This window comes from Indicator indicator, chromosome 12 (assembly GCF_027791375.1).
Source record: "Indicator indicator isolate 239-I01 chromosome 12, UM_Iind_1.1, whole genome shotgun sequence".
Taxonomy (NCBI): domain Eukaryota; kingdom Metazoa; phylum Chordata; class Aves; order Piciformes; family Indicatoridae; genus Indicator; species Indicator indicator.
In genome coordinates, this window is record NC_072021.1 from 19,468,232 (window position 1) to 19,495,272 (window position 27,041).

Consider the following 27,041-nt stretch of genomic DNA (forward strand, 5'->3'; position numbering starts at 1 on the left):
TAATATTTAGGAGAAATGGGAATCATACCGGTCGAATCACATTTAGAGAATTAGCCTAATTATTCTGATTCTGTACTTCAGAAGCGGCTAATATCTTTATATGGACAAAGAACATGGACACTGAAGAGGAATTTTTATTTCTTCCAAAAGCACCAATATTTGGAAGCTTGACCGCATCAAATTCATAGCACTTTGTTCTCTGAAACAGAAATGAAGATGGAGTTTGAAAGTCCCACCTGACCTCATTTCTAAGACTGTATTCTTTTGGCTGAGGAATTGTCCTCCATCCAATGAAAAGTTTTGCCTCTGTTGCCCCATACTTCAGGCACTATTTGAAGTAGTTGAGTCCTGCCACGAGGAAAAACTTCTCCAAGAAAAGTTCAGAGTCCAGCACGGCAATGTGGGCAGCTCGACCTATCAATGTGTTGGCGGTGTTAGGCAGAGCATGGAACACGTTGTGCCTGATCAAAGTGCAGTCCTTTGCCCCAACCAAAGGCTGAAGCAAGTTGTTAATCATTTCCGCATAAACAGGACCTGCAAAAGAGTTTAGATGTCACACTTACATACCAAAGCTGCCAGGTCTCCTCTTTCCTTCCCGTATCATTTAATTACAGTCACAATGAGAAGGAAAAGGGAAGTAAGGTCAGAATACAAGCAATAGCAGTCCATTTAAAAGATCTGACAAATGCCAGGATTGTGACCTAATGGAGGCACTGGCCTTCTGAAGAGGTCTGCTGAAGCTGCTATCATGAAGAGTGGGACACTTCTTAGCATGTAATTTCATTTCTTAGCATGCAATTTCATTTCTTAGCATGCCATTTCATTTCATCTGTGGTGGAAGGAAGCACTCCTGTTTCCTTCAGGGGAAGAGGCTTGGATTCACACTGCCTGTGCATTCAAATGCAAAATAGTCTGGTAAGACATAAAGGCCCATTTGGGTTTCTCTGGGAAATCTTACGCTGGAAGGACATCATGCAGAGAGCTGAGGAATTTAAACATGAGGAATAATGGCTCAGGAAATTTGTACTCATAAATAGTCTATCTTGAGAGCAGAACTAGCTCCTGCTAGATCAAACATCTCCCTGAGAAACAACCACTGGAATAGAATGTTGGTAAATTACCTTTTAATTGCTGTCTGAGGTAAGATAGAAAGAGCTAGGTTAGATAGAAAGATTATTTTGTTGGTTATTTGGCCTGGCTGTCTCTTTCTACTTCCAAAACAATTCCTCCATTTCTAGGTAATCACATAAGTGAAATGGGTATGAAATGACACCGAACATTATTTTTTTAAACAGTATCAAACTGAAGCCATGAAGCGTTTTATAAAGGAGGGAGACTACTAATAACAAAGGCAATACTTGGAGCAATACACAGCCTGAGTTCACAGGAGGGCTAAGCCTATGATGGTGTGTATCCTCATGTGCTTTACAGATTTTATTACAAACCCACATGACTTTAGTTCCGTCCCTTAAATTGCCTGGCAATCATCCAAGCACTATTGAAAACAAAGGGAGAACCCCCCGATTTTGGATGTGCTGAGAGAAATTCCATTATGTGAAACAAAGCCCAGACAATACTGGTAAATCAGTAGACTGCAGAAAAATATTGTGAAGAGCTAGTCATATTATCATTACTTTAAAAACCATAAATTAGAGGGAAGGGGAAGAATCAACAAGAAACCTTTGATTATGGCTTGATTGAAATTTGTTTTTGTCAGACAAAGTGCTTCTTGAAAAGCTTCTTCTATTGATTTCAGCAATTTTCTGTGGAAAAAAACCACTTTATTCCTAATCAAATAAACATCTGAGTTTTCATCATGCTGATGAAAAACTCTTCTAATGCAATCACCTCAGCTACACAAAAACACAATTCCTCAACAGCTTTGTAAATATAGAAAGGACCTTAAACATACCTGTGTGTCTGTCCTTAAGTGCATTTTTGCACATCTCTATTCTTGCTGAATGAAAAGGTACATATCTGTCTTGAGGTGAGGCCACTAACACAACATTTTTAAAGTACTGAAGACCTGTGGCAAATGTATTAAATATATTTATTACAGTGATGCATAGTGATGAAAATACAGTGTCAGCATGACTGCTTCGTGTTCAAACACTTTGAAAATTCACAGTGCAAAATAGATAATTAAAGCATGCAACACAAACTTACAAAGATTAATGATAACTTAAACCCATTTCTGGTGCTTCTGTGAACTATTTGATACTTGTCAACACCCATACAGCTTAATTGTATGTCAGAACTATCTGTTCAAAATACGTGTTTGGTCAAAACTTTAATCTTGCAAATATTTATGCATGTACAGCTCCACCATGATCAATGAGTGGTTTTGGATAACTGATCCTCCACTGGGGATTACACAACAAATTTCTGCAATTTTCAAACAAAATGGAGAGGAAGGGGAAGTGGAACCAGCTTCACTATGATACCACACTACTACATCAGTGTGGAAGGAGCTTTGGGATCCAGTCCCTGCATTCAGCAGTCCTTAATAAATGCACTTTGCTAGTACGTGTACTGGAAACCAGGAATCCTCCCTCTTCCCTGAAGGCAATGGGCCACTGATGGACTGTGGAAATACACTCCCCGTGTGTGCCCTGACTGTAGTTTCTTGTGTCCTCTATCACCCACATTCAGCTGAAAAGTAGAGAAATGGACACAGATGATCTAGTCTACTAGTCCAGACAGTATTCTTAACACAAAAGAGATGTTGATTTGACTGACAACACACACTTGGGAATCCTTTGCTTGGGAAGTTACAATGTGAGCTTCCTATGTAGACCCAGTTTGAGTCAAACACGAGAGCAGTAGAGCAGACATCAATTGTACTCCACGTAAATGAGAGCTAGGGAATCAAAATTCAAGTAAGGAAATCCAAATAATGGTAAGATACAGCAGCTAACCATAATTAATTATGTCATGTATTGTGTCCATAAAATTATAAAACATATCTGTCTGTCAGAATTAAGAAATAATAGTCAACATAGCAAAGTACCAAAATTTGAGAAAAAAAATGAAATGCAAGTAGTGACCTTGTGAGTATATAATTAGCACCAGTTTGCTCACACACATTATTAAAAATAACTCTTAAAAGAAAACATTTGCTTGAATAGAATGCTCATGGTTGCCTTCTTTTCTTAATAAAACCCGATTTATTTCATTTTTCTTTATGATGGATCAAGGAAGAGGTAAAAATATCTCTATTTAGACTTTTTTTTTCTGGTGTGAGTCCATATGTCTCCTTGTAGTACAAAGGTGGCACAACAGACATGAAAACAGAAAATTTGCTTTTCATCTCAGAAAAGCATATTTCCTAGAAACAAAAGATGTTAAACTTAAAGGAAAAGAAAAAAAAAAAAAAAAAGAAACACAGTTTTCATGTAGTAGCACAAATTAAGCATCAGTGGCCTGTCAAGAGTGGTATCTCTTGCTTTCAGAAACTCAGGTGCATATTTACTACAGCATTAAAGTCTTACTTGGTGTTAACTGGCAAATATATTAATCGATAACTGATACAGAAAAAATGCATGCACTAAATAGATATTTAGACAGAGGCTTTAGACAGAGATTAAAGAAAGGTTATTAACAAAATGGAAATTCCTTTACTTCCTGGAGTACAAAGTAACCCAACACAATGCTCTGGAATAGCACTTGATATTTACACAGCCACATCAAGCCCCGCTCACCCGTTTTTTGGCTGAGCTGATAAAGGAAACACTTGCGCAGATCTGCATTGTCCCTGAAGGTCAGTTGCAAAAGTGACCCTGACTTTTTCAGCTTCTGCATGAGCCATAGACCTGGAATGAAAATTGATGCATATTTTAATCCTGTTTGCTATTTATTAGCCAAAAGGATTAAAGATGTGCCTGAAGTTGGGGTAGCACTGTAACTCAATGTGTCTTTCCTTCTTCTGATATTGCTAATCAATAGGCAGAAAAATCTGAGGAGCTCACTGGCAGATTTTGACTAGATATGAGGAAGAAGGTTTTTATAATGAGGGTGGTGGAACACTGGCACATGGTGCTCAGAGAGATGGTAGAAATCCTATCCTTGGAAACACTCAAGGTCAGATTGGACAGAGCTCTGACTAACCTGATCTAGTTAAAGACGGCCCTGCTCATTGCATGAGGGACTGGACTAGATGGCTTTTAAAGCTTCCTTTCAATTCATACTATTCTGCAGTTCTATGCCATGGTGGCATAAACGCTCAGGAAGGCTGAACTATGGGACATTCCTTTCCCATAGAACTCTAAGTTCCTTGGAGATGGACACTTCTTCAGCCTTGGTACCCTTCAGCCTTGGTTAAAAGAACCCTCTTTTTACTGGCTGTATAGAAAGAAGTAGAAGACTGCAGGGGAAGCAAGGTTGTCTCTGACTGCTTCACATCCTTGGGTTCTCTAGGGAGCGTTGTGCTGGATGCAGATACTGAATTGCATTTTTTTTTCTTTGTGTCTTTGAAGTCTTCAGCAAATATTTTCTGCAACTTTAATGTACAAGTCATTTTAGGATTTATTGCTACCTCCATATATTGCTCTCTCATGCCACGGACTGCAGCCAGTCATGGCTTTCTGGTCAACTCTTACCTGTACTAACCAAAGTACTGTTGTTGTAAAGGGTTCCCAGGTGAGGCCCAGAGAGGGACAGAAAGGTGTGTAATTTGTTGAGGTAATAGCGAAACCTGGGGCGAGTTAGTACAGATCTGATGATGACATTACCAAGGGAATGTCCAATAAAACTATTGAGAAAGAAAGAAATATATTAACAAAACAAAAAACCCAAACAAATAAACGCCAAAAAAAAAAAAAAAAAGCCACACACACAAAAAATCAGTGCCTCATTTAAATTAAACATAAGGGTAACACTAACTGTTCTTGAAGGGAATCTGTCAGGGTTTCAGGTAAAATCCTTTAGTTACCGTTTCACACATTTTTCAGCCTAGTAGCTACTCTTCCATCTACAATAATGTAAAAATTAATCTTAGTGATTCAATGGCTTTTGACATGGGGCAGATTTGGAAGAACTAATTTCACCAAATGTTGTTCATATAACTCAAACAGTTACAGACAATTAACTATCAGAATACTTACCTTATTCGGGATATGGAGAGGTTGTACAACTGGATATGCTGAATAATTTCATCCAATAAACGGTCAGTCATTGTATCAAAATCAGCAAAAGTATCAGTCTGGTGAAAAATTGAATCATCTGATGAATTATAATATATTGCACATGTGGCAGACTCATGTTATTTTTGAAGTAAAATGCAAGTAGAGGTGTAATAACCAATCCAATTTCTTTAACACATGCTCAAGTGGAGAGAGGAGGGGATTTTTCTCAATCTCCAGGTCATCTAAAAACTGAAATTCTGTTCTGAAAACAGTCAGGAAGTTTAACTTACAATTTATTAGCAAATAGCTTCCAGAAAATATTGCAAAGTTACTGAAGACAAGTTTTGCTTTTTTTTTTCTTACATATTATCAACAGCAACAATACCATGGATCACTGTTGGTCATACAGCAATCCTCAAAGCCCATGTAGAAATTCATTTTCTTCAGTGACCTCTCAGGTAAGGTAAAACTTTTTGGCACAGGATCTCTTTGATCCTATACTGTGTCCTTTAGCTTCAAGAACACAGCCTGAGATTTCAAGTTAGTACCAGAATAACCTTACATTTCATAAGACATAGAAAAAAGAAACTCCAGGAGACAATTCATATTTGAAAGAGCTTAAATTACTTCCCGTGATTGCTGCTCTCTCTCTGCCAACCATGCCTCTAACTTTGGCATGTGTCATGATGGGATAAACCCAGGCCTACAACTTATTAATAGTAACATTAACAACATTAGGCTGAGTGATTCTAGAGTCACAAGTATGATCTTCAAACAGCTTGACTTGACTCTGGTAAGAACTGGTAATGCTCGGACACTCTAGATACCACACTGCACACAGAAGAAAAGCTTTTGGCATATAGAATCTAACAGGTTGCTGGGATAAAACAGTTTACAGCATTATACACTGACACATGGGTTATCCTGATACTAAGGACATAATCACAAAATACTTGACCATCTTGATTAAATACTTTGTGTTTGTTACTCTACAGTTTTCAGTAAGAAAATCACAGAATCACAGAATCAATAAGATTGGAAAAGACCTCAAGGTTCATCAAAGTCCAACTTGTCACCCAAGACCTCATGACTACTAAATGACTACTACAAAGAAAAAAATTGTACTGCCAGTTGTGATACACTAAAACCAATATCTTGTCCAGTCTATACAATTGCAGGCACATCTTGTTCACAACCGTGTCATTTGGCAATCCAACAGGACTCTAAATCAAATTCATAACTAATGATATGCCACAAAAACAATCATCAAATGTTGGAACAGCTATTCAGAGCAGACATATCAGTAATTAATGCTTTTGTGACACAACTCATCTTGCTAATTGCAGCTCTTGCAAAGGAAAACATGAGCACATTCACTTTGCAGCACAGCCTTATAATAAATGCTCTCATAAACTATAAACAGTCCACTAACCATCCTCCTGTTTGTTTTGTCTGCATTGATAATTAATGATTTCCTTCTAGGCTCATTATCTCAAATATTTCAGGTTGTTTAAAAGTGGAAGAATATCAGTCTGAACATTAATCATAAACAAAACACATCAAGCGTCATATTTCACCTTGTTATAGCTCCATACTTAAGTATCATCTCAGACTGTTTGAGCTTGTCAAATATGTCACAAATGAATGCTTAAACAAAGTGATTTACGTTTTTCTCTATAAGGCCAACTTCAGGTAAATGACTGATTTCTTGGGACATTTTGACTGTGGTTCTCAGATCAGGGGAAAAAAGAGTGATATGATGCTTTTCAGCATGCAGGTATCATTTCCAGTGCCATGGGAACTTCCTCACCTTCCCAAACTGTAACAGAAGTTCCCACTGTGGGCTCTGAGTAACATTAAATAGAGATGATGCAAGATATTTCACTCTCTGAAAACAAGAAAAGAGGTTTTGGTGCCAGTCTGAAGTGATGTCCTCATTGTTTTCATATTGATTATGTTTACCATGCAGGTCTGCTGCTGAGAGACATATGCACTGGAAAGTGCAAGTTCACAGACTAACACCAACTGGACATTTCAAAATATAAAAGCTGTTGAACGAAGAAGGTTGGAAAATTTCTACTCAAGATTTTCAACTGCTCATAAATCAGAATAATATTTCTGACTGGGCACTGGAAATCTTGATCTTGTGCAGAAAGTTAGGCTTCTGTGTATAAATATAGGTTCATTGCAGAGCAAAGCACAGAATTAATTTCTGTTTCTCTGGCCAGAGAAGCAATGCATTTTTTCTGGAAGACATTTCTTTATCATTACAGGAGATAAATCTCTCAAAAACAGCAAAAGAAGAAGCAATGGATAACGCAACAGAGGAAGCTGATGGCACCTGCTGGATGTTGCACATCCTCCAGAGAATTTAACATCACTAAACCTGCTGCTTTAGATCAGTGCTGTGTTGCCTGGCATTCAACAGGCACAGGCACTTGGATGCTAAGTCTGCAAACTGACAAAATGAATTATTTTCTCTACTATATGTGCTAATATAATTGCCTTTAGTTTCTTTAGTTTTAAAGCCAGGAATCTTTTCTGATGGGTTTGAACATCCTATGAAATTAGATAGGGACAAGACCAGGTCTGTGCCCTAGATGCTACATTAAATTCCCAGGATTCCCCAGTGCTTTTGCTTCATTCAACTAGTGAAAAGGCTTTGCCTGAAGGCCCTATTTCAATGTGTCAACAGCTTGTAGCAGATCTAAAGGAAGACAGAAATTAACTTTGTATTACCTGATTTCTTTCAGACATTAGGAAGTCCAGTTTTCCACCAGGGAGTCCCAGTTCTATAAAAGTCTTCACCAGTCGCAGATCTGCACTGTTACCTAGAAATAAATGTGTGGCAGTTTAGGCTGGGTGGCCCCCTGCCACTGCCGCATGAGATACACCTCTGGTGTCCTGGGTGCCCACCCACAGGGGTGGACACAGGAAAAGACGTATTTCTACCCATAAATCCTGCACCCTATAAGGCCATCTGCAAAGTCATTCTCTTCCTCTTTCTTCCCTCTCTGCTCCCACGGGAGATGTCCTCTCTTATCGGGTAATGCCGGGGGAGTATCCTCAAGGCCTCTTAGGCCTGTCTAGGCCTAATGCCAGGAGGAGAATGGAGGGGGGGGCAGTCTCAGACCTGGCCAGCCTGAGACTTGCCTAGCAGCGGGAGGGGGAAGAAAGAGCCCTGGGGGGGTTTGGGTTTACCCTCAGGTGGGAAGAAGGGAAGGATTGGGAAGCTTTTGGGAATTCTGTGAGGGGTTCTGTACGCTTTGGGATACTCTTTGTCACTATGCTTTGTAGCTTGTAGTTCTCTGTATCTTCACCAATTGCTTTTCCATTTAAACTTTCCATCACTCTCCAATCCGTTTGTGTGAGTCTCATTCTCTTGTCCCTTTCGGGGCAAGAGAGCATCTGTCTGGCCCCAAACCAGCACAAAATGATACTTTATGAGATGCAATTCAACATAAACATTAATTAATAGAGTCAGTTTAATACATTCAGCTTCCTGTAAACCTTGACATCAGAGAGCTTTTGCTAAGTGCTATTAAGACATCTCACTACACATAGGATCATGCATTGAAAGACATGCCAAGGGCCTTTCTGGCTGTACCTTCAGTTGTAGAGGAGTCTGCTTCTGTGCATACACAACTAGAGATAGAGCTGAAACATGTCAGGCTCCTAATACTTTGTGAGATGCCTTGCTCCATACTTGGAAGGTTGGAAGTCTTCTGAAATGTTTAGGGTTGGGGTTTTTTTGTGGTTTTATTGGTAGTAGTGGTGGTTTTGTTTGGTTTTTTTAAAGGCAGTACATCTACCTTGTGAGAAGGACATTGCTTCCAATGAGTTACTGAATGGCAAATGGTCAAGACAACAAGTGTTTGTTTTCCACCTTTCTGAGAATGCCTGAGATTTCAGTCTCTATGTCTCCTTTGTAATTTCAAGATTAGTATCTACACCTCTTTCATTAATACAGACAATTTTTCAAGAGTTTTAAATTTAACATATCTGTTGTCTGCTTAGAAAGCATATGTGTAACAAATTCCAAGCCATGCATCCTCTGCAATGAATAATGATTTCTGTTTTTACACTTTTTAAAACAGCCCACTATCTACCCCATAACAATATTGGATTTAAATAATGTTTACTCCCTGGAGACATACTGCAAAACAACCAAGCATCTGTGGAAAGACAAAAAGAGTTACTGCAATGCACTCCTCCTTTACACAGTTCTGATGTCCTTTGGTGTAGAATTCTGTTTAAACTACAACCAAAAAAAAAGTTGCAACATCCATTTCTTCAAGTAAATATTTAATATTCTCCTGGATCCTTCATTATAATGGACTGAATAACATAATAAGAACTGAATACTTAGGAAAGACAAATACTTTCCTTAGACTCTCACACCTGCTGAACATCTGCCCCTTTTTTTTGTTTACACCAAAAATTCCTCTTGGTCTTACCATCCAATCCATGGACACAGACAACCAGGTGAATTCCATCTTCCAAATTTTCCTCCTCTTCCTCTGGTGGAAAATATGGGATATCAGAAGCTAGTACAGATAAGTCACTGTACAGAAATCCTTCAATCTTCATTTCTTTTTTAAATTTTTCTTTGGCCTGATAAAAACTGGAGAATACATTAATTAATCACAATAGAACTGGGTGCTCAAAAACAAACTACAAATGAGGAAGGTGGTATTTTCAAGAAATTATGTTTGAAACTTTCCAGTAGAGACCTGCATACTATTCTTTATCTATTCTGATTGCAAAAAATCAGGATGCAAGGAAGAAAATTAAATCTATTTCTGAGTGATTTTTGATACATATAGGGAATAGCTAAAGCCTGTTAGCACCTCACTCGTGCCAGAGGAATGAATGATTCATAAAAATATTTTTCTGGTAGTCCATAAGAAGGAAACTAAGATACAGAATGGAAAATTTTGCATGCTAACAACATCATCAGACTTGTAGATACTGAAATGCAAAATGTTATCACTTAGCTAGTAACAAATGTATTTTTAGGGCAGCCTATTTCAATGCCAGACCACTCTTTCAGTAAAGACATTTTTCCTAATATCCAAACTAAAAATCTGCTGGTGCAATTTGCATCCATTTCCTCTTTTTTTCTATCACCTGATACCAGGGAGAAGAGACCAACATCCACCTCATTCCAACATCTGTTCAGGTAGTTACAGACAGCAATAAGGTCCCCCCTCAGACTCCTTTTGTCCAGGATAAACAATCCCAGTTCCCTCAGTTGCTCCTCATAAGACTTGTTCTCCAGGCTCTTCAACATCTTTGTAGCTCTTCTCTGGACGTGCTTCAGCAGCCTAATGTCCTTCTTGTATTGAGGGGCCCAAAAATGAACACAGCATTTGAGGTGTAGCTTCAGCAGTGCCAAGTATAAGGGGTTAATTACTTCCCTACTCCTGCTGGTCACACTAGGCCAGGATACTGTTGGCCTTCTTGGCCACACGGGCACACTGCTGGCTCATGTTCTGATGGCTGTCTATCAATGCACCCTGGTCCTTTACTGCTGGGCATCTTTCCAGCCACTCTGCTCCAAGTCTGTAGCACTGTTGTGACCCACATGCAGGACCCAGTACTTGGCCTTGTTAAACCTCATACAATTGACCTCAGCCCATTGATCCAGCCTATCCAGATCCCTCCGTAGAGCCTTTCTGCTTTCAATCAGATCAACTTCTACTCAGTCATCTACAAACTTACTGGACATGCACACAACCCCCTTGCCCAGATCATTAAAAAGATATTAAACAAGACTGGCTCCACTACTGAGCACTGGGAAACCCCACTAATGGCTGGTCACCATCTGGATTTAACTCCATTCACCCCCACTCTTTGGGCCTGGACATCCATCCAGTTTTACACAGCAAGGCATCCACCTATCCAAGCCTTGGGCACCCTTTGAAGCCTGGAGATAGCTTAAGGTCACTTAATATAATGGTGAACAATTAATTACATTAACCCAACTGACTTTAAAGGGACATGAGAACAAAGAGATCTATCATTAGAGCCATGGACCTGGAGGCTCTGGATTCATGTGTATGAATATATGCTTAAATATTTTTCTTCACAAAGAAGGAACAGACTACATGGACTAAGCCAGATTTACAGCAGGGTCCATAAAACAAACCTCAAAATGCTTTTTAAAAAAATAAAAATAAAGCTTTGGATCTCAAATGCACATACATGTAAAGAGCCAAGATTCTAGGCAGATGAATGAATTGGGAAATTCCCACCCTAGTGTTTTACCTCAGCACAGCAGAGCCATAAAATGTAACAGAAGCATACATGTACTAGTGTGTTAGTCTGTCAAAGGGGCCACTGTGGCAGCAAGGCCACAATGGGGCATTTTTTTCCATAGGAAAAAGAAAAAAAACAAAACCCCAACAACAAAATCCACCTCTTTTCCATCTACCCAGGATGTCAATTCTCTCATTTTTCCTGTTTGAGAAGTTGAAGACGAGACCCTACCAGCCAGTCTGTGCTTCTGTTTCATAGTTTAGCTAATAAGTGCAATCATTGCAGCAGAAAACCAAGTTATGGAATTTCCATGGCAAACTATCTGGGATCAATATTCAAGTCTGAGTATCTCTGACTTTATGGAGAGCCAAATCCTAAAGATTATTTAGACCTTTAAATCCTGCTCTTTTTCATAAGGCATAAGGACCTAATATCATTGACAATTTCAGTGTCTCTGTGCTTATTTATTCTATATAAGCCATTTGTCTGTTTGGATTAGTTCTGTATACACTGAATTATATATACACTGAATAATTCCTCAGGCAGTGACTGTCTCTGAACACAAGCTCACAGTATGCTTTTACTGTATGAGGGCCCTGAACTTTGTCAGGGTCTCTTGACTTTACAGTAACTTTAATGAGGAAGGTAATTAGATATTCTTACTTCAACATCCTTTCATTGGTCTCTTCATCCATCTCGTTTGAACTAGAAGACACAACTCCAAAAGAGCCCAGAGGCTGGCGTGTGATGGGAAATGAAGCCTGCTTTGCAGAGGAGCCAACCATAGCAGGGGTCTCTTTTAGCACAGAAGAAAAGGGAAGACAAGTGGCTGTGCAAGAGACAGACAGGTTAACCACATCAACAGCCTTTCTGCTTTCCAGGGCTACTCCCTCTGTCGTTACCAAAGAAAACCCAGTGCCATTAGCTGCAACTTCCTGCTCCTGGCTCTTGAGTTCCTGAGGATATTCAGCCTGGTAGGATCCTGCAGCAGGGTCTGGCAAAGCAGGTGGGTCATTGAGCTCAATTTCTTGTAACCCCTGCATTTCTGCATACACTGCTGGGCTCTCATCAGCAAGAGAACTACCACACTCTCCTTGCACTGAGCCAAATTCAGTTGAGGTCTCTGAAGGAGCAGGAACAGGATAACAGAATTCTGGTACCTGTTTTATGTTTTGTGAGGAACTCTCTTCTGAATTTCTGCTGTTGGAATAAAAGCCTTGTGATATTAAAGTCTCTGGATTAAGTTTATTCTTTGGATCTTCAAGGCATGTATCAAACTTATGTATATTTTTGTCTAAGTAATTACAAGCCCTTGGTGGTTTTAAGCTGCATTCAACATTGTTCTCCAGTGACTGGCATTCAGAAACAGTCTCTTTGAGCTGATTTGGACAAATGGATGGTCTTGCATTTTTCATACTACAGAAAGCCTCCGAAAAACCATCCTTCTCCTCTTCCCCTTTTAACTCAGTGTTACTACTACTGTGTTTGATGGATGGTTTGGCTCGTCCTTTTGAGTCTAATTCTCTGCTTTCAGCTGTAATTTGACACTCAGAAAAATCCACAATGAATTTCCCATCTCCTCCCTTTGCTTCTGTGCAAATTTCCAATTTTCCTCCTGGACCTCCTGAGGTCACTTCACTGTGTTTGGATAGATCTACCTCCTCTGCAGGCTCTTCGGGGCTACTGATCTGTGGAGCTGAGACAGATTTCGTCAGTTTGGTAAGCTCCACTTCCCTCTCGTCTTCCTCAAAGGGCAAAGAGCTGATGGATGTGAGTGATGCTTGAATTCCACTAGGCAAGCTGGTGTTGCTTTCTGTGTGGCCACCCTCCAGCGAATTTCGGTGGATTGCGTGCCTTCGTACCAAGTGGTGCAGGATCTCTCTGTCGCTGGGCAGCTCCAGTGCCCGGCTACGAGCATCAGACCATGCCACTGAACTTGGTTCACTTTCAATGCCTGAATCAGATATTAGAGAGGAGGATCTTTTTATGACCCCTGACGTCAGAGTAATTTCTTCACACTCCTCACTTCGTAAGCTGTGTGTGGTTAATGCTTTCAAAACAGGGAGGAGAGCCTTGGTGTCTGTATCTCCTGTTTTTTCCAGACTGGTTAACTCATTCAGTGCAAGACCACGCAATGTGAAATTATTCTCAAGATGACTAGATTCATCTACTTTATGCATTTCAGTCCTGTCTTCCAAACTGTGAGTTCCACATGCTCCAAACTCATGCTGAGCACTGACAATTAACACAGGCTCAATTCTGTCTGAATCCTTATTGCTAGGTTTCATATCTCCATGTATAGCATCTGCAACAAGGCTATTGTCTTTTAATAAAAATTCCTTGGATGCCTTAAAGTCTTCTGATGTGTGTTCTGTTTTGCGTGGCTCTGAGTCTGAAGTAGTTTCCTTGCTTGAAACAAAAATATTTTCAGATTTCCTTTGGCCTTCTTTGTTCTCTGTACATACCTGAGAGATGGAATTCTGGTTTAAACTCTTATCTGTATAAGCAGCACCTTCATTACCACTGTAAATGCAGGAAGGATTCCTATTTATCCTGTCTGTGTGTATTAGCAGAGTACCTTTCCCACAGTCTCCTTTCATTACTGCCATGGCATCATTTGATGCAATATCTTCATTGTCGTCTCTCATATCTATTTGAGTATTTGCAGGAACCTCAAAATCTGGGAAAACTTCCAAATTCTGATCTGAAAGAAGGATATAGGAAAAAAAAATTATATATATATATATATATATATATGTATGTATATATATAAAAAAGATATAGTATCTGCAAAAGCACGACAAATTACATCCAAGTGATGTGGGACTTTGAAAAGTAATTTTAAGGGCTACAAAATTATATATATTTATCTTATATAGATTATGCATGAAGTATATAAACACAAATGCCAGAGTACATTTAACTAGAATCACACTTACTAAACAATTGTAGCTAGGCAAAAGAAAACAATATAAAATATGCTTTCCTCAGTATAATTAACTAAACTGATAGTTTTTACAGTGTAAGCAAGCAAACCAAAACCAACATTTCTTTTTATTGCTGCCATCATACAACACATAGTATGTCATAGTATAGCTCTTGCTTGTGAGCCACTTTAATGCTCAGTTTAGTAGTTTAAATATCTGTAATGGGAATTGTCAAGATTTAGAAAATTGAATAACTCTGGAGGAGTGGAAATTTTGGATCACTGGCCACATTCACTAGATAGTCACCTATGTGAATATCACCTATGTGATATTAATAGACGTTTCTTCCTTGCCTATTTTAATACTTGAGTCAAAAGAAAAAGGAATCAAGAGCTGTGACAATTGACTATAAATCTGTGGAACTAAATAATTTCTTAATTAAAATTTGGTTTGGGTACTCAAGGGGAAAATATTTTTTTGGAGAGCAATGCTGCCTTTCAGCTACCATGTTGGGCTTTATGCTGAAGTTGGGGAGGTTGTTCTGAATTTTCTCACCACTAGATGTCACACTGGGAATGAAATTCATAGCACTGCATTTCCTTTAAATTTGTACTGCAACAAAAATCCAAAAGATTTTGTTTTCTTTCTAGGTTTTCTCTGCAGCTCATGTAACTAAACAGCTTACAATGACAAAGAAAAATATGAAGCAAGAGGTAGCACTCTAGTTTTTTGCTAAGGAAAATAGAAATTTCAGCCATAGTACATAGTGGATCACACTGATCCAAACGAGTCAGCCCAAGGGTTGTGAGAATGCTTACATGAGCTGGGGAAGTGAACCTGCCTCAGCTCAAGCTGTCTCATGAAGCTGTACCCTGCAGTGTTTCACTCACCTTTGCAAGGCATATCTATGTACCTATCTTCAAAGATAACTGGGAGAGTGTTGCAGTCCCCATCTATGTCAAGGCATTCTGCTGGAAGCGGAGGCATGCTGGTGAAGTACTCTGAACTACGAATTTCTGTAGAAATCTGCCCATGATTTTGGATCCTGGAAGCAAATACAAAATAATTTGAGTGTTTGGATAGCTACCTTGCTGTTTCTTCATCACACCTGCAAGCCTGGTGGAATGTGTAATGTGCTAATAATGAGAGGAGACAGTATAGCATTGTGAGAGGGCACCCAGCGCCTCCAGGAGCTTTCCTGTGAGTTGCTTTCTGTGTCTTACCTAGAGATTCCTACCACTTGCAGGATCTCTTATTGTAAAATCACTAGTTTGCTTTTGGTTTTGGTTTTTCAAATCGCTTCAGCTGCCTCTGCCACAGGATCCAGTTAGCTACCATTACCACTGCTGTCCTGCCAGGGGACACTACAGCTGGCTGAGACTGGATCCCTTGGGAGAATCAGGAAAAAAAGGTCTGTTAACAGCTGTGGCAAGGGTAGCAAAACCCAGATGCAGGAAGCAATAATGAATATTTGGTTAGGCAGTACAGGGAGGAACCTGACCAGGAAGGGTGCAGGAAAGGTCACTTATATCAGTCCTCAGAGCACTGTGTTACCTTACATACACCTGGAAGGGTTAAGACACACCACTGAAGCCTGTTGGAATAAGTTTTGAGTGGCATAAAATGCTATTTGGCTTTCATTGGTGAATATAACATTAAACTGGCACATGCATGTAGGCTCAGTTACAACAAATACAATGTTTCAATGATTTTTAGATCAGTTGAGCTATCCTACATAAGTGTCTTCCTCAAAACACTAGGGTAAGTATCAAATACAAAGTTTGTTTCTTTGTATTGACTGATGAATTAATCTGTTTAACCTAAGGAACAATGAAGGCAAGAAGGTTTTCATAGATGGTCAGTTGAAAGCGATGCTGCACAGATCCCATTGGGCAGCACGATGGCCATATTTCAGATTATCATCTGCAAAAGGCAGGTAATTATGTAGCAGTTAATTGGGGAAAATACACTCTGTGCATTATGAAGAAAAATTCAAACAGCAGGTTTGTAGTTCATGTCAGCATGGGAGATTCCCATGTCCAGACACAAATAACTTGTTCAGACCACTGTATCAGCTTCAACTTCAGAACATAATTGTTGGTACCTATCATTTGCTTTTACATGAAGGCCAGTAATTCTTTTTTTCAAAGATAAACAAATCATTGTTTGCCAAAACATGACTCAGACAGGAGTCACAAAGAGATGATGTTTCATTCTTACTGTAGCAACATCTGGATATTTAGCATTAGCTCTTAGAATCATTCACTGACATATTAATTAATAGCATCAGTGTTTTAATGAAGACCACATCTAAAAGTAATAACCCAAACTTGCTTCAAGACCAATCTCTGGCACAAAAGATGAATCATTAATATTGATATTGAATGGTGTGAGAAAAAAAGATAATTTCTGTGAAATATTGGGAGGATATGTAACCTGCTAGATGCTCCCACCCTGCGTGGCACCCAGCCTATTGAAAATGGTGTGTCCTTCCCCATCTAAACAGTCAAATTCTACCAGGTATGTAGGTGCATGGCCTCCCACAAGGCTCACATCAACAGCAAAATAACAATGCCTTTGTCTGTTAAGAAGCAAGAAAGAAGTGGAGGACAAAAACTGTTACTGTTTGAAGTGGTTGCATAGCACTCACCATGCTGAAAGCTGACCTCACCTGGAGACTCTGTGAACCCAGTTAATATTCCCCACTGCCACCCCTAACATGAATATTCTGGCAGCCAAGACTGTTTTTCAAACTACATCGTCTAGCCAAATAAAAAAGAAAACATGACTCTGCCATGAGACCAAATTTACTACAGAGATTAACTTTTAAAGTTTGCAAACTATTTTACCTTTTTCTAGCTCAGTCTCCTTGACAGTCACTGAGGAAAAAAAAATGCATCTGTAGGAAGTGGGGTAGTTCTGTGGTTGTCTGGAGAAATAAAAGCACTTCATGCAATTAGGCTTCCCCCTGTGCAGGGGGCTTGAATGGGGCCATGAGTCTCTGTGTCCTCACCCTAGGATCTTGATGTGGGGTTTGCTTTGTACATAGATCACTTAAATCTTGACATGGGAGCATTAAGTGAGCACAGCTGGACCCCTACAGCCATGGTGGTGCTCTAATTTGGCAGATCAAGGTAGTTTTGTACAACATACTCCCTAATGAAGTCATGGCCCTTTCCATCAACACTGAGCCAACCCTAACACCCCTTGTGACTGCTCTGAGAAAGTAATTTTCTTCTTTGCACCAGGTCAGAAGCAGATATCTGTCTAAAGCCTCATCATCATGACAGGAGCTGATGTCATGGCCTTTAAGCTCCTCTGAAAGATAGATTTCCATGCTGGTAAGGCTGTGGTGCCCCCATGGTAACAGTGGACAAATAGTCTGGACATCCCTTGTTATTAAAAAATTCAAATCTAAGCATCTTTCTTTGAACTCTGCCTTCACGATATTATCTGTGTGCTCCTTTAGGGATCATTGGTTAAGACAGGATCTGCCCTGGTGTAGCTTTAAAACTGGCTCCTCATACTGCCCAGCTCAGTTCCAAGCAAGAAGTAACACACAGAAGGAAATACTTATCTTGCCAATGTTTTATAGCATATTTTTATGAATGTAGCCCAGTGTAATGTTTGTTTTCTTGGACTGTTTTGCACTGTTGATTCTCAGTGAATTAATTATCAGTCCTGAGTTCACATCACTCCCACATTTCCTCCTGCTAATTTGGTAGTATTCCCCATTCCTGTCCTTCACTATTGCATCTAGTGAACATCCACATCTTTACATTGGCTGTCTAATGGTCTGCATTTAAAGACCCTTTCTGCCATAGAAATTAGGGCTGTACTAAACCCTAAGAAATATCCTGGATTGCCTGCTCCTAAAAATGTGTATTAGGGATGGCAAAATCAAGTTTTTAAATATTAAGCTTTTGTTGCTTGTCAGTAGTTGTTTCCCATTAACTGTAGTAGTACTGGATCTAGTGTAGTGGGTTTAGGAAGCTAACAGAAGAGATTTAAAAAATATTTCTACCTGTCCCAAGGCTGGTGTTGTGGGTGGGTATACACTTTGAAGAGAAATGCACCCAGCTATGACTGAGAAGAGAGGTGGGGAAAGAGGATCTCTTGCATTATATCCCTAGAATATGGGCATCTTGAAATTAATAATTTCTGGGGCATGATCAGAAGCACTTACTTTTGACACTGACTTCAATAGGGTTACAATATGGAGCTAGAACAGATCCAAGATCTGTCAAACCAGACTCGTTAATTTGGACAAAAAAAAATCCCTGTACCCATCTGTCTTGATTGCAATATGTTTTAAACTACATTTTCAGTCATTCCAGTGAAAGGGAAGGGTTAATGGGTTGCTTACAGGCCTTCCTGGAATGTGAGTGCATCCAGTTTCTGGTGCTCAGTGTAGAAGAAGGCTTCTGAGAATCTTCTCACCTGAGGAAGAAAGAAACATACTAAAACCTAAGGTCTGATGAAAGGTGCAAGTACAGTCGGGCTAATAACATGGCAGTGACTGTCAGGATAAAATTCCTTACTATGTTCTGTTTGCATTGCACCAATCTGGTGACAGGGGAAAAAAAAAGAAAAACAACAAAAAAAAATCCCCAACAAAAAACAACCAACACAAAACCCACCAACCAACCAACCAAGCCAACCAACCAAACAAACAAAAACAAACCCAAAACAGAAACCAAACCAAAATAAGCGAACAAAAAAAACACAACAAAGAGAGAAATTCTGCTTCACTTTCCCAGTCCAGCAGAAAGCAATTGATGTTTTTGCGTATTTTGCTGGGAGATAAGGATTGTGTAAGTAAATCAAGATTTGCTTACACTCATCTTTTCTAAAACCTGATGAATTTACCATTTCCCCCTGTTTTCTTAAACAGGGAAGATTTCTTCCTTTCCCGCAGTGCAAACCATCTAGCAGCAGTGGAGTGAGTTACTAAATTAGAACAATTCATAAGTCATCATGTCTTCTATGGTAACATCCACAGTGACTCCCAGGAGAGTAGAGGAACTCTTAATGTTAACCCAGATGAGAATAAACTCTATCATGGTAGAAGCTCATCTGCCTATGTTGTGTTACTTACAAATGAGAGCTCTTCAAAAGCCTTCATGGACACTAGTTCTGATCAGTGTTGGATAATCATTTACAAAAGAGTCACAGATCTGAAGTGTCTGGCACAGCACAGTGTGAAATAAGCTATAAAAATTCAATGCTACTCTCTGTTCTGCAATAAGTTTTGAGTTTAAATGAATCAAGCATTATATGCAATCAATTGTACTAAGATGTTAAACTACAGCACATACATTACTAATAGTATTTGTAAAATTGGACTCAGTTACTGTGTTAGCAAATGGCAGTGAAGAGCATATGTCATAGCATCTTGGCATCTCCCTAAATCACAGATGTGCCTTAACAACCAACCTTTCTAAAAGAAGAACTAGTATCCCTTTAAAAAGACTGTACCTTAATAGGGTGATTTTCATCCTGGGCTCTCAAAATGGTTTCAAGATCTGGGAAAGTGCCTTTACACAGTTTATACTGGGAGGAACAAGCACAAATGTATTCAATTTCCAAGGGTTATGCATCCAGTTGGCATCAGTTGAGGCTGGAACAAGCTACAGTCTGGAGTTCACCATGCTGGAGCTGGGAGTGCACAGAGTTGGGTCTTCTGGCTGAAAGCCACCCAGGTCCTCTCAGACTCAAGGGAGACCCAGTTAAACTAACCAGGGTAGTCTTATCATCTGTTAGTCAGTCACCTCTTCCTGAATTTTGGAAGCTCAACCATGATCTTGGGAGAGCAGCTGGAGAGTTTTCTGGTCATTCTGGAGAGTAACTGAACCTCCACTGACTTTGACAGGAACCAGAACAAAAGCTGAGCTATCAACACCTACACTGTAGACTCTTGAAACTGAGCAAGGTGAATCCTACATTTTTCTTTGTGTCCCTGCTCTAATGATTAGATCAGTCTGTGAATTCAGCTCAGGTGATGTCTTGAACTGAAGTCTGGTCAATAACCAAAAGAAGTCGTAATGGAAGACACTGAGCTTGCTGAACTATCAGATAAGCAGATTTTACAAAGTTAGATCCAAAGACAAGTCCTTTAATGCTTCCTCTGTTGTCAAGTACAAGAAGCAATTAGCACATGAAGGACACTAATACTTTGCTGTGTGCACCTCACTAAGTAAAAGGCAAGGAAAAAAATATATATACATACACACTATTCCTTATAATAGCTTTGTGAAAAAATTGAAATAAAATAATATTTTTGTTTGTCAATGTGATGTTTGTGCTTTGTAAAATAAATATTTATGATTTATGGCTATCTTGATAACACAGGTGGTATCTACCTCTTGCCATCCACCACCTGTTCCATGGCTGATTCTGGTGTTCAAAGTGTACTTGTTTTATGCAGGATCCTCCATCTCATAAAAACAACAGCCTTCATTCCAGAAATCAAAATCTGCAATTTCAAATCTTGGGCTTCATCACCTCTTCACCTTCATCTTCGTGTCCAGAGAAGGGCAACGAGGCTGGTGAGAGGCCTCGAACACAAGCCCTATGAGGAGAGGCTGAGGGAGCTGGGATTGTTTAGCATGGAGAAGAGGGGGCTCAGGGCGACCTCATTGCTGTCTACAACTACCTGAAGGGAGGTTGTAGCCAGGAGGGGTTTGGTCTCTTCTCCCAGGCAGCCAGCACCAGAACAAGAGGACACAGTACCAAGCTGCACCAGGGGAAGTTTAGGCTCAAGGTGAGGAGAAAATTCTTCATGGAGAGAGTTGTTAGACGTTGAAATGTACTGCCCAGGAAGGTGGTGGAGTCACCATCCCTGGAGGTGTTCAAGAGGGGATTGGGTGTGGTACTTGGTGACATGGTTTAGTAGTCATGAGATCTTGGGTGACAGGTTGGACTTTGATGATCCTTGAGGTCTTTTCTAACCTTATTGATTCTGTGATTCTTATGTCATACTTACCTCATTTCAAGTAAATACTCATATGGGCAGACAGTATTGGGCATACAGATCCAAATAAATCATTAGTGTCTAGAAAGTTGCCATTAATAACCTTGCTGTTATTTTCTTAACATTACCCTTAGCGTGTGATGTTCCTGCGTCAGATAAGCTGTGACTTCTGGATGGAGCGTTGTCACCTCCAGGAACTGTGTCCACAGGGCCAAGAGGTGGGAACAAAGCCAGGCAAGGTCCTTGCTTATCTGTTCTGCTATCTTCTCAGGATTGCTCAGCAGCTGAAGGACAGAAAAGACATTTTGAGGTCAAGACACTGTCATGAAGCAAAAACAGTTTCTGTGTTAGATTAAGCTCTTTTAGGTACGACAGGAACAGAAACAAACCAACAAACAAAAACCAACAAAATCCCCCACCAATAAAAAAATCCTGTCGATTTAGAATTATTATTAAAGAGACAATTTTCAGTTGTTTTAATCCAAGCAAGGCTGGTGACACTTTTGCTTTTATTCTTAACATGCCACATATTTTAGTGAAAAGTGTGTCAAGGGGTGTCAGCTGCACAACTGGAGAGCGAGAAGTGGAAACTGCCTCAGTTTTTGTGGACATTTTACTGCAGATGCTAGCAAATGGGGAAAGAAGTAATCTCAGACAGTGATTTCCAAACTATCCACCAGATGGTGCCGGATGCTCTCCAATAATAAACCATGGCCCATCACATCCTTTTTGATACCAAAAGAAGCCTTCTCACAGCCATGTCACACTATGACACCAGATGGGTGATTAGGGAGGGGGAGAAGAACAATAAATCCCAAACCTGTGTCCTCAACACATGATGAAAATAGATATCCCAGAGTTTGCTGTTGCTTCTCTCCCACAGTATGACAAAATGGGCCCCACTGTGCCCTCCAACTTTAGGCTGCAATTCTATGCTAAAGCTGTGAAGCCTGGGAAAGGCGTTTTATCAGCAATGTCTGCATATCAATCTCCTTGGTTTCACAATTTCTTTAACAGGAGGCAGCCACTGCACTTTACCTTAATGTCTTGGCACAAAGTGTACAGAAATGATATTTCATCTATTCCTTGAGTCCCTGCCTGCTTCCATGAAAGTAGTAATACTACCAGAGATACTCCAGAAATAATACCGTAGAGACTGATTATCAGTTCTTGCCTAGGTCCTTTTTTGGTTAAGACTGCAGTCTATCTGAAAGGCTGCTTATTTTTCACCTTTTTTTATGCAGGTGTTTTCCAGATTGGTGGCACTTCAAACTAAACCATGATTAAAAGCAAATTATATGTGTGTGAGAGAGAAACAGAGAAAATGTGTAGGTGGATAATAGATATCATCACTGATTTTACATTGTTTAGGTATTACTCTGTTTTAATGACTTATTTAACATGGCACAAGCTTTAGTACCTATTTTGGTACTGGAAAAACAAGAGGAATACTGTTAGACAAAAGATCCTGCCCATACATTTATCTCTGCAGAGTCAGAGCACTAATTTATTTATTGCACTCAGTTTTATCTACAGTATGTCAGGTTTTATTCTTTTTAAATTTAGTCAGTAAGCTTCCTCTTACATCATAAACTGAAAGCCCAGTCTTCAAAGAAGTTGCTTTATTAATGCAAGGTGTATGATGGCTATTTTTCTAGTTGATTGCTTAAACTTCTTCATATATCAGAGAGGAAGGCAAGAAGGCAGGAAGGCAGAAAAGAAGGGAAAAAGGAAGGAAGGAGAGAAGGAAATTGCAGTTCCTGCATCTTAACTGCACTGTCACATAGAGGACAAGAGTTTAGCAACACTAGCAATGAAGGTCATATCCCAGAGATTCAGTTCCTCAGAGCAAAAGCCAGCAATTAAAATGACTAAATGTGGTTCTGGCTATGCTATTCATGTACCTGCTGCTGGGCTGCTCCCTGTAACTGCACATTTCAAGCCCTACTGCCTTTAACAGTACTGTCATGTGAAACAAATCAAGACATTTTTGATGGGGTATTTTGCTTGTTTGTTCATTAATCAAATGCACAACACATAGTCCTACAGGCTGGGTGAGTGCTGCCAATACTAATCCATACAGAGGTACATAGGACTACAGCACTTACATTGCAGTGATGGTCAATGCTGCGTCCATGTGCCAACAATATTGTGCAAGATTTCAACATTTACATTGTAAAAGTCTTTGCAAATTCATTGCCTTTATCATCAAATTATGTATAGATGGATAGAAAGTTATTATCCCAGGATGCTAAAGTGAAACATTTTCACAGTGTACAGGAAAGCCAAAGTTGTTAGAACACTCCAGAGAATGAGCTGTTCCAGTCATTGTGTTCACCTATCTGTTGCTATGTTGTTCCCAGCAGCTTTCATACAACAGCCAAAGCAGAGTGACTTTATTAATACTGCCATGCAAGACAAGTCAATAAGCTTTTTTTTTTTTTTTTTTTTTTTTTTGGGGGGGGGGTGGGGGGAGTGGGGGGAGAAGAATAAGAATTGTGTAGGAATTAGAAAATATAGAGAAATTAATGCTGGCATTTTCTGATGTATGTCAATTTGGATTTTCCCAGGTTCATAAAGTTCAAAGGAGACTCTAGATTCTGCCATCTGATCTTCTACACCATTATAGCTTCTATATCTAGTAAACTAAGGCAAATAACTCACATTTCTCTAAATCAAATTTATATGAAATCTGATTTCTTGCAAAGTATCCAATTCATGACTTAAAATTAAGAAATCTGTCATTCAAAATGCTTTTCATCCATGACTGACAAACATATTAGTTCACCATTTATAACAGGAGTGTGAATGTGTTTCCAGTTTGGTTTTGTTTCAGCTTCTCTCTGTTAACTGTGATTTGTTCATTCTCCTCTTTGTTGTGCCCCCTGTTAATACATTAAGTAAATCAAATCTATTGAATCTCTGATTATAAAGCATTCTCATCAGCCTTCAAGTCATGTTTAAATATCAACTTGGCACCCTTGATGACTTGTCTGTGTCTCACTTGAAATGGCAGAACATGGCAAAAGACAAGTTCAAGAGAGCAGGTCAGTAATTTCTGTGCCCAGAATCACTTTTTTCCTCCCATGAGCCTCCCTGCAGATTTGCAGATCTTTATTTGAAAAGATATGGTTGCACAACCTGCCACATTATCTTTTCTCCTTTAGCACAAAAGCTGCAATTGCAACATACCCTCAATATTATTTTTTCTCTCCTTACACTGTAACTCAGGGCTAAGCTCACTGAAGGATGATAAAGCAATCCAGCTGGTGACTTGTTAAAAATGACAGAAACCTTTTCTAAGTTACTAATCAAAATTATGTGAAATTTTTGTTAAAAGAGAAACTTTCAAAAAATGTTCTGATGGTGCCAAATTCTCTTTCTCCTCTCTTTGAAAAGTGGCTGGGCTATCTCAGTGCACTTGAAAACTGAACCTGAAAAATGTATGGACAGATGCTGTTAAAGAAAATACCTGCAGCTCCGTACAAAGCTGAGAAGATGTCTCTTCCACAGACAGCTCCTCTAGGGAAAAAAAAAAAAAAAAAACAACAAAAACAACAACATAAAGAAAGAAATCAGGTTTGGGAATAGTAGAAACATGTCTTTTGAAAATCTTCCCTGACAGAAAAGTTTCTGTTTGGATGTAGGCATTCCACAACCCACCTTGTACTGGTGCAGGTACAACTTCTGCTTGTGCAACCTGGACCACTATACCTGTAGAAGTTCTGGAATGTTGTTAGGACGAAGAAAAATAATTTGGGGTTTTGTTGTCTACTCTCTCTTTTACCAGAAGTTTGCTTACTAGCCTTTAGTATTTATGGCCAACTCCAGAACTGAAGGTAAACTCTCACCTGAGAAAATTATGTGCAAGAAATGGTTCCCCCTATTGTGCTACACAGGACTGTGTAAGTGATACCAGATATCTGACTAGCTAAAGATTGGGCATCTCTGTACTGCCTTGAGGAGTACTTGTAAAGTACCTCTCCACTACTACAGCAAGCAGCAGTGCTTTGATGTAGTCCTGAGAGAATCCAGCACAGGGACATTCCATTTTAAATGCACCACAGACTATAAGGCAAACTCTTCAACTTTGGCAGCTTGATTTTGCAATGTGGAGCTTTTTAATAGTATCTGTAAAGAAACAAAGCAGAACAACCAACAGGCCAGTCCACTCTTCAATCCCCAAATGACTCTAAATAGTACTAAGGAATGGGAAAGGACTGAATGAGATGGGTAGTACCTTGAAAAGACCCATTCTCAGCTGATAAAATCTAAGAAGCAATCATTCTCCCTATTCATGTCTAAGCTAGGCTATTATTTTTTAAAATATACTGCCCAGAGAGCTGGGAAAAAAAATATAATAGTCAGGTATTTATCTTAACTGTCTTTGAAAACCATGATGAGATCAATCTGACCAATATCAATATTTACAACTGAATGAGTCATTTACATTCTTCTCCTAGTCAGGGGAGCAAAATGAGGAAATAGGAGAAACATTTCATGTCATTCCAAGGTAGAAAGCACTTAAACCCAAATCTTCAGTCGACTTTAAGACTGCAAATAAAATGATGCAAATAGCACTCTGCTCTAGAAGCTAAACAGGGTATTTGCATTTAACAAATTTCCATGCATTACAATAAGAACATTTGCAAATGTAAGTGCCTGCTTCAGTATCAGTAACAATTTGAGAACCAAGCTAATTGTATTTAGAAACCCAATGTACGCTCTGGCGTAGTTCTCAAGTTGGGGTCAACCAACCATACAGAACTGCTGTCTCCCAACATTTAAACCTGCTCTGGTGAGACACAAATCATCTATTATGTGTGCCTGATAACCAGGATGCCTGAAGCATGAGTTTTCTTGCACGTTGGATTCTCTCTGAGAGCTCATAGGTAGCAAGTAAAAATATTTTTGGTTGGTTGGTTGTGGTTTTTGTTTGCTTTGTCTTGTTTTATTTTTTTTTTCTCTCTCATAGCTGGACAGAATAACACAGTATGTACTCTTCCCACCCTAAGAGATTTAGGGACCTCAAAGGGAAACGTATGCTGGGGAACCAGACACAAAGTGGAAAACAGGAGCTGTGAAGCTTGTAAATCTGCAAATATAATGTGTTATGTTTGATAGTTCTTGTATATGAGCACTACATAGTGAAACTGGAAAATGTTTTTTTCTTCCCTTTTAAGATCTACTGGCCAATGCAATTGAATCTCCTAATATCTGTGCAATGTAACGAGCTTCAAAACCTGTGCACAGATATACAGACATAAAACCACAGATAAGAAATCATGAGTTACATTCCTTGAAGTCAAAGAAACAGGTGGGAGAGCAGGAGTTATTCAAGAATGTGCCTCATTTTCACATGATGTCATTACAGACTGACTGAACAGAAATTACAGAGCTCCATCCCACAAATTCAGCAAGCCAGTACTTTCACATTGAACCTAACAGGCCTGACCAGACAAAAGAAATCTCCTGACAAACCCAGAAAATCCATTAAACAATTGAATTAGAGAGAAAAGTGGAATTATTTTAAAGACTAAGTTGTAATTAAGTAATTGAGAGAGAAGAAATACATTGCAAATTGTACATGAGAGAGCAGGCTTCAAAACCACTCATATCACCTTTCAGATTTTTCTTTTCTGTTTAAAAAAAAAAAAGAATAAAAAGGTTTTCTCAAGAGAAAAAAATATGCTACAATCTTCCCCTGAATTTATGGCAATTCAGAATTGTAAGTTCAATTCTTCAAAAAGCAATTGA

The 27,041-nt window shown here is 39.3% G+C and overlaps 1 protein-coding gene across 1 annotated transcript in view; it reads right to left on the reverse strand.

The window, feature by feature from the left end:
* Window positions 1-328: 328 nt before the first annotated feature.
* The window catches only part of FAM135B (family with sequence similarity 135 member B), a 114,817-nt gene continuing 88,104 nt past the window's right edge, over window positions 329-27,041 (reverse strand). Inside the window, exons 8-19 of the mRNA XM_054385361.1 lie at window positions 24,757-24,806; window positions 21,413-21,568; window positions 18,678-18,751; window positions 15,202-15,356; window positions 12,048-14,088; window positions 9,581-9,747; window positions 7,863-7,954; window positions 5,103-5,200; window positions 4,599-4,750; window positions 3,702-3,812; window positions 1,913-2,026; window positions 329-534 (exon numbers count right to left, since the gene is read on the reverse strand). Coding sequence (XP_054241336.1) covers window positions 329-534; window positions 1,913-2,026; window positions 3,702-3,812; window positions 4,599-4,750; window positions 5,103-5,200; window positions 7,863-7,954; window positions 9,581-9,747; window positions 12,048-14,088; window positions 15,202-15,356; window positions 18,678-18,751; window positions 21,413-21,568; window positions 24,757-24,806 — 3,416 coding nt within the window. The remainder of the gene's footprint in view (window positions 535-1,912; window positions 2,027-3,701; window positions 3,813-4,598; window positions 4,751-5,102; window positions 5,201-7,862; window positions 7,955-9,580; window positions 9,748-12,047; window positions 14,089-15,201; window positions 15,357-18,677; window positions 18,752-21,412; window positions 21,569-24,756; window positions 24,807-27,041) is intronic.